Genomic DNA, 8,663 nt, shown 5'->3' with positions numbered 1-8,663 from the left:
GTTTCAAGCCTTTCAACGGTTTGTTTTTATCTGACGTTTCTGATCACCCGGTGAATTCATCCTCCCTGATGGGAAGCCTATCTGTCAATCTATCCACACAGCCTGAAGAGGGCTCTTGATTAGGTACCCTCCTTTAGCCACGCCCACACACGGAGCATCGCGAGGAACGGAAAGTATGCCAGGTCTCGCACGCCCCGACACCCCCGTCTCCTCCACTTAACTCAGCAGCTTAAACTCTAGCTAGGTTTTCCCTCATCCCGGTCAAATAAAATGGACAGACCTCAAACAGAACCGGAGAATGAGAGGTGTCGATGTTTCTTTTAATTTAGGTCAAGGCCAGTTTACTCTTCCGCGGTCCTTTGAGATACCACCCCCACCAGGAGAGCCTCTCCACGTCCCATAAAAAGGCACAACCCTGCCCCTCTGGCGAACTCCAGAAGAATGGAATATGTTCCTCTGGGATGACGACCGGGCAAGACCCTCAAGTTCAATTTTCTATAGTACTATGCCCACCAAAGGCATTTCAGCCTTAGGCCTGATGTTGTACTTAAGATGCTCCACACAATCCAGTACAACTTCTAAAGCCTAGGGTCGACTCACTAATTTCACAAGTTTAGGGTGAAAGGACGAAGAAGAGCGTCCTCCTCAATTCCACCTGCTCAAAAACGGCGCTAAACTGAGTTTTGAGGAGAAGCTCGCCAGTGACTCCACCTACTGCGCCGTCCCTCACACGCACACACCAAGTTCCACAAGCTTCCACAGCCGTCGGGGGATGAAGTCCTTACTTAGCCACACACTTGAGGCGGAGGTCCTCCTCTCCGAGGACCACCAGCGCAGGAAGAGACTCTCCCCTACTCTCCACTACTATCCCCCAAGGCGCGGGGCTCCGACTCCAGGTAATCAGACCAGGCAACCGGGACACCCAATTAGCAGGGGATCCCCCAAGCCAGCCTGGCCAATCGCGGCCGGCGATCCAAGACGACCAGACGTGACGTCAGATGTGATTAACTTGGCGCGTCACCTCGACGTCAGCCTCTCGCCTCTCGGACGTCCCGTCCCGGGAGCAAAACTCCAGCGACTTTGGGCTCCGCCTCCGTGAGAGTGAAAGGCGGCCAATGGGGGCGGTTCTGGGAGGGAACGGGGCCAATGAGAGGGCCCGGGGCGGGGCGCGGGGCCGGAGGGTGGGGCGGGTGGCGGCGGTGGCAGCCCGAGGTCTGGCTGCGCGCAGTATATGACAGTACGTCAGCAGCGGGATGGCCGTAGCTGTGGCGGCGGCTGCAGAAGCCCGAGCAGCCGCGGCCGCAGTGGAGGCTAAAGCCGGAGCGGCGTCGGCGACGGCACCCCGGGGAATTTAAGATGGCGGCAGGGGGGGCGGCGGGCCTGCGGGAGGAGCAGCGCTATGGACTGTCGTGCGGCCGGCTGGGGCAGGACAACATCACCGTACTGCATGTGAAGCTCACCGAGACGGCGATCCGAGCGCTCGAGACCTACCAGAGCCACAAGGTGAGCGGGCCGGCCGGCCGAGCGGCCGGGCTCGAGCAAGGAGAGGGCCGCCCGGCCGCACCTCCCTGGGCCCCGGGCACCCGGCGCGGGGCCGGTGGAGCCGTGGCTCGCCGCCGCTGCCGTCAGCGCCCGCGGCTCAGGGCTAGGCAGGGCCGGGCAGGGTCGCTGACGCCGCGGTCCCGAGCCGGCCGAGCGCCCGGGCGTTGGGAGGCGGGCGGGCGGGCGGCCCCTGGCGGTGGGGCCGAGGCAGCCGCAGCCCTGGCTCGGCTGCGCTGCCGCTGCGGGGCTTTCCGACGGCGCCCGCAGGTTTCCTGGCTTTTTCCGTGCCAGTGAGGGAGAGAGGCTCCAGGGAGACAAGGGAGATGACCACGCTCTCTACGGCGGGGGCGGGGGGTGCGCGTTGCGTATGGATAACGAACCAGGGAGGACCTGCGGACACAAGCCGTCCGCGTTTGGGGGGTAACACCTAGGCACCATGGACCGCAGAGACGGGGACACAGGCGCTCCGCGTCTGCAGGTGGGGCACAGCTTATACTCTCAGGGACTTGGGGATACAGACACTGCGCATATGGGGAGGCACACCGTGTACTTGCAAAGGCTGGGACACAGGCGCTCCGTGTACGAGGGGGAGAGAGGACACACCTTGCAATCCCAGGGACTCGGGGACACAGGCGCTTCGTGTTCCCGGAGACGCACCAGCACCGCGTACCGAGGAGCCATACGCACCCAGAGCTCAGCGCTCGCCGGGAACAAGACAGTGGGTACGGAGGAGAGAGATTCGCGGAGGCTCCTCGTACCCCAAAGACGCGCCGTGTCTCGGGCGGACTGAGGGACAGAGAGAGTTTGGACGGAGAGACGAGGAGTGAGGGTGGGGGGAAGACACACTGCATCCCGGGCAGAGACTCCTGTCGCTTACCCCGCACCACCTTCCGCAGAGAGACCCCTAGATCACAACTCGCGTACAGCGGAGGCTCGTACAGACGCACATACACCACAATTGGGGTACAAACCCAGGAACGCGTTTTGACATTGAAAAAAAAAAAGAGAGAGGCACACAGAGGAGACGCCGCAACTCGGGTGCATGAGGAAGCCGTTTATGGACATGCAGTACTATGTGTGGATGAGGGAGACAGGAGTGGACATGCTGCATAAGGGGAGGGGTATACTGTATGAGGGACGAGTAACGTTTACTCTGAGAGACAGTCGGAGGGAAATAGAACCCACGGGGCTTCCTGACAGCCTGGTCCATCAAGGAAACATGCTCCAATTAACTGGTCTCGTGAAACAGACACAGAGGGCCAGAGGGACACTTAGAAAAAGACTCACATAGTTATTCAGATAGAAGTGGAGAAAAGAATTAACATCTTTTGAGCTCCCACTAGTGCCAGGCGCTTTAAATGCATACAAGGAAGAGACAAGAGTTGCAGGCAGAGTCACAGGAGAGGTGTGAACCCTGGTTCACGGAGGGTGTGTGAACCTGGGCCAAGGGAGGCTCAAGTTCAGAGAGGCCCCCTACATATGCATGCACACGGGAGGAGGCACAGCTTGGGAAGTACATGAACTCCCATGATAGTGTACATGTAAACAGCAGGAGACTCACAGAGGTGAGCATGCTCTCTGGAGAGCATTCGCAGAATTGAGTGGACACATGGATGTATGCTCCAGGGCACATGTGTTACCCACTCAGAAGCATATGGTGAGAAACACTCAGACTTGGGAGGAGAGGGAGGAGTACATGCACAGGGAGAAAGATACTTTCCTACACACCATGAAATCCCAAGGAAAAAGAGTCTCATGTATGATTGGGAGGTCAGTGTACACCCAGAAATAGAAATGGAAGGAGATAGAAGAAATACAAAACTGGGTGTGTCGGTAACTACTCCCAAGCAGGTGCACCTGCAGGGAGGAGGCCAGCACCAGCATGGAGTGGGAGGCCCATATGGGGGAAGCAAGACAGGCAGGCAGAGGGACAGAGGCAGATCCTGGAGAGAAACTCAGCCCTGCAAGATAGAGAGATAAGCTTGCCTGTTCTAAGGGGAGAGCGTGGGAAGGAATGACAGTGGGAAGAAGGTAGGTCAGGGGATGTGAAGAGAAAAACACACAGAGGCCAGAGAGGAAGAAGCCAGCAGGAGGAGGCCAACCTTCAGTCAGAAACAGACCCCGGGAGCAAAGAAAGACTGACACACAGGATGGGAAGAGGCATCTCTGGGGACAGTAGGTCAGCCAGCCACCTGGGGGGAACAACAGGCAAACTGTACAGTTGATTACAGCGAGATTGACAGCCACTGTACGCTTGGCAGGGAAGAGGTGGGTGAGGAGGCCCACATGGGGAAGGGATGGTACCCAGGGAAAGTGAGGTGATGGAGAGGCTCCCCAGGCTCACTGATCTGCTTGACAGCTGGGGCCCAGGAAGGGCATGCTTGCTGTTTGTTTTCATACCTTCATTTCTGCCTCCTATACCTTAGTGTTTACATGCTTGGGATTAAGGTTGGAGTGCTTTGACTCCAAAAGCCCCCATATTTATATACCAGTGTCTTCCAGGAGACAGGAGAACAAAAATTCTTCCTCTCCCAATCCACTACTTAGTTCTTGATTTTTTATTTTTTTGTAGTCAAAGGTACCAAAGTCAATGGCTTTCTTTGCTCCTGACTACTTCTATTGTCTATTAATATCATTACTATCTTTTTCCATCTCTGTGCATGCAAATTAATGCATCTGGTCAATATGTACAGAGGCAGAAAAGGGAAAGGAAGAAGGCTTTTCCAAGTTCCTTCACCTTTCTGAGTGTGGAGCCAGGTAGATTGAGTTAATCCTAGGGTTCCTTTTCTCTTGAAAAGCTGGTGGTAGAAGCAATGGTGTGCAGGGAGAGGAGGAAGAAATAAGCTGACTTGGCCTTTGCAATTGGACACTGCCTTGTTTCTGACTTAACCATCTCCTATCCCCAGGCATCACTGTCTCTTTAGCCACGGAAACAGTTATTAAGGGGCTTGGAAAAGCGGGAATTGAGGTGAGACTGTTACCCCCAGATGGGTGACAAGTGGGAAGAGACTAAAGAAAAAGAAATGAGGGACCCGTAGGGTGACTGTACACGCTGTTGGTACTTACTGCAGGATGGTCTGGCATGTTCAGTTAAGCCTGCCAGGAATGCATGTGTCCTCAGTGCCCCTCCTCTTGGCTCAGGCCAGGCCAGGCCTCCCCATCAGCACAGTAACAGTTGCCAGCAGTCGGCATCTGGCTGAGCTTTTATCTTCCAGTAGAAAGATGCTTATTTGGTCTTTTACACCTTCCACCCTTATCGTAAGTAGGGCTTGTGACTTTAAATTGTAGCTGCTCCTTGGAAATATGTTGGCATGCGTTGGCTAATTGGAAAGAAGTTTCTGGTGATCAAGCCTATTCTCTCTGGGAAGAAAATGCCTTTAATTTCTCACATAAAACTGCCCTGCCATTCCTGTGCTCAGATAGGAAGGTGCTTGATGTTTAGTAAGTGCCCTCCAAGTGGCTTTGGCCTGTGCAAGGTTATGACTATTACTCCTCCTCTTCTAATAACTTTCTAAGAGCCAGAAATTTCAACAGGTTACTTTCCCAAATTAAGCATCAGAGAGCTATTTTTATCTAGATTATTTTATCCATTGTATTTACTTTTCTAAATTAATCCACTTGACCTAAGCTTCAGGGAGGAAAATTTAGGAATTTTAGGAAACTATGATTTAGGCAGAATACAGTTCTTTAGATATAATTAAGCAAGTATACAAAATTATTAAGGTTCATGAAAACAGAATCTTTAATTGGAAACAATTCCTCACTGTTTCAAAAGACAGACAATTCAAGTTTTCTATTTTTAGAGAAGAAATGAAGAATGCTAACTTGGGAACCTTCCTAAACAGAGACTGGGATGGGGAAGAGAGACGTTGTGAGTCCAGGAATGGGAGTTATGGATGGAGTAAATATCTCCTAAAAGTTGTTTTCCACTCAGTTTGAATACAGAAACAGTTTCAAATTGATTATTATAAAAAGATGTTAATTGGAAAGTTATTTTCGTAGTTTGCAGAATAAAATTAGACATACTAATATAGATATCTAGGACATACTGCAAAGCTACTTTTTCTTTTTTTACTGTCGATGAATTATTTTGAATGAGGGGACAAGTTACTAAATAAATAAATAAAATCACAAATTACAACTTTATAGTCATTCTAAATTGATGTCTATGATTAGGTGGTCTGTATAAGCTCTACATATTTTAAATGAGCATATATTACTGTAATTACATATTTCTCCCAAATGTATCCTAAAACTATATTTAAAATTAAAACCCAAAATTATAAAATATATTTTAGCTAATTTCTTCAGTAATGTAGCTGGCTTTATTTTGATATCTGAGTAACTCCTTTGTAGTACAGTCAGCCCTCGGTATCCGTGGCTCTTTTGGTTGAAAAGGCTACCTACAGTGGTTGTATCTGTACTGAACATGTACAGACTTTTTTTTCTTGTCATTATTCCCTAAACAATAGGGTATAACAACTATTTACATAGCATTTACATTGTATTAGATATTATAAGTAATCTAGAGATTATTTAAATATGCAAATACTATGCCATTTTATATAAGGGACTTGAGCATCCTTGGATTTTGGTATCCTGGGGGGGGTCCTGGAACCAATCCCCCACAGATACCAAGGACAACTTGAACAAAAATCTTACCAAAATATTGTTTTCAGATTCTGTCATTGTTGAGCCTGTCAATTTATTTTTTTAAATGTTTACTTAAAGTTTCAAAGGTGGTGGCTCAAATAATATTATCATGTTTATCCACCAATTACATAAAAAGTCTTGCATAGATGCCTTTGGGGTCAGGGGCTGTTCATTCTCTATGCCTGAAGATCGGAAAGCCAATGCCTTTAAGAAGGATTCTGTTAACACAATTCTCTTGTCAATTCTAATTATTGGCTTTAAATAAATTTTCCTGCCTTGATTACTGTCTTCTAGGAAAAGGATAGTGTTTTGAAAATTTGTAAAAATATACTTAAATTTAATTTTACATGAGGAACTCAGTCTCTCTCAGTATTACCAGATACTGTTATTTCCAATCAAAGCATAAAGTCTTATTTAAACCTCCAAAGTTACTGTCCTTCATGATAGCTCCCTTTAAAGTGTTCCTTGATCTTTTAAAATCACTGATCCCCCAGGGCATGGAGTGGGTGATTTCATCTCCTTAGCCTTTCTTTCTAACAGGTAAACTTTTCAGCATTTGATTCATGTGGTTTAAGGCACAGAGAAGTCTCATACCTTAGTTATATCTTATCTCTTCCTTTTTCTGCCTGCCGTCAAATAATTTGGAGTGTATGTGTGTGTGTATGTCCAGTAATCTGCCTTATAAATACAGATAACCCTTTTCTCCTTAAAGTACCACTCAAGCATCCAGGCCTGCCAGCACAGAGCTACCACTGCCAGCGAACATGTTTATTAATACAATGAGGTTTGCATTAGCACACTCCTTTTGTTGTGCTTTTTACATGTAGCCAGGTTTAATATAAATAAGTTAATCTCACTGACTTTTAACTTAGGCTCATCTTCAGGCTGAACTTGATCTTAAAATGCTTTTTATCGAGTAACGTCAAGTTTGTGCTGCATGTTGCAGTAACTGTTTGAAAAGTTTATTCAGATGATCAGGTGCTCAGTGCAAAGGAGGGTGCTCCTCCCAGTGAAAAGCAGTAGCCAGACTGCCTAAAAAGATAGACAGGGAACCTTGGCACCAGAATTGGGAGGAAAAAGAAAGAACATATGTGAAGGATTGGAACATGTTCAAGAAAAGAATTTAAAAGGAAAGGGGCGTAAAATTTTTGGAATGATTTACAGGAAAGCTTACCGAGGACAATCACCAGATCAGCTGCTCCATTTGCACTTGCAAAAAACTATGGAAGCTGTGCTCATAGCACTTATTAGGTAACTTGTGATAAAGCCAGCCTAGGGAGGAAAATGAGAATTTCAGCTGAACCATTGCTGGGTCATTTTTAACACTTTGTGGTGACCACAGGGAGGCTTAGGAGGCTGGCATCCGAGTCCAGCCCACTTATTTGCCAGTTTGGGCCAAATGTATTTGGAGTATTTGAGATGTCCCTAAAATGTGGTATTATGGATATTTCTGCATTTAAGATGAGCTAAGTTTTAGAATAAAGAAAATCGCATATATATAACCCCACATTTGACTCTCCTGCATACCTCAGCTCCGTACAACATTTACCATGACTTATGTGAACATCTAGAAAAGCAGGTGTGGAGTAGAATACAGTAAATTAGTGACCGTGTCTCCATAGCCAAATTGAAACTGAAAAACATGGCATAACTCAGGTCAGACTTACCAGGAAGAATTGCTCTTTCTTTTCTTTCCCTCCCTTCCGGCTTTTCTATCTATCTATGATTTCTGTTGTGGCATTATGGCTCTTGAGAACCATGTTAAATCTTTAGGAAAAACTGGTTTAAGGGCCTAATACTTTGCCAGCAAAGGCCAAACCTAGCATTTCCCAGTTTAATATAGGATATAAGAAGAGAGAATCTTATTAATTAGGTGATATGCTCCTTAAAGATTCCTGAATCAAATTAGCACGTTGCATTGAACTCTACAGTCAAGAGCATTTGGCTACTAGTTTCCTAGTAACTAGACTGTTAGACAAATGGCATAAGTTTCTTGTCATTATTGGGGATCCTATATGTGATTGGTCTAAAAAACATCCTTGGGTCTTAAAAGATTTTAGCAGGCAGAGACTAGATGGGGGACCACCACATCTCTAACAGAAGGAATGGCAGAAGCAAGGAAAGGACAGCAGTAGAAAAGCTAGGGTAGGCTCTGAGAGTGGAAAGGAAGACCCTGTTCCACTTAACCTGGAGTGCAGGAGAAAGACGTAGTTTGATTTAAGAGAAGAAAGGCAGTTTGGAGCAGGTTGGATTTTTTTCTGTCAACACTGGGGAGAAACTGAGTAGAAATTTAAGATTATTGGAGCTATGCTTTAGGATTATTCTGGCCTTGGTGTACATGATGAAGATAAGGTGAATCTGGAAGGAAGTAGACAAGTTAGGAAGAAGTATGTGGTCCAGGCCAGAGATGATTGAGATCTAAGTTAGGATGCTTGTGGGAGACATTAGAGGTGAATAGAATCTATAAA

General features: G+C 47.4%; 1 protein-coding gene across 1 annotated transcript in view; it reads left to right on the top strand.

Annotated features, from left to right (window-relative positions):
* The first annotated feature begins 1,236 nt into the window (after positions 1–1,236).
* The window catches only part of ELL2 (elongation factor for RNA polymerase II 2), a 75,983-nt gene continuing 68,556 nt past the window's right edge, over positions 1,237–8,663 (top strand). The window contains exon 1 of the mRNA XM_058533606.1: positions 1,237–1,503. Coding sequence (XP_058389589.1) covers positions 1,357–1,503 — 147 coding nt within the window. The 5' untranslated portion in view covers positions 1,237–1,356. The remainder of the gene's footprint in view (positions 1,504–8,663) is intronic.

The sequence above is a fragment of the Diceros bicornis genome, chromosome 1, assembly GCF_020826845.1.
Source record: "Diceros bicornis minor isolate mBicDic1 chromosome 1, mDicBic1.mat.cur, whole genome shotgun sequence".
Lineage (NCBI taxonomy): Eukaryota > Metazoa > Chordata > Mammalia > Perissodactyla > Rhinocerotidae > Diceros > Diceros bicornis.
Note: the sequence above shows the minus strand (reverse complement) of the source record. Positions and strands in the feature narration are given on the sequence as shown.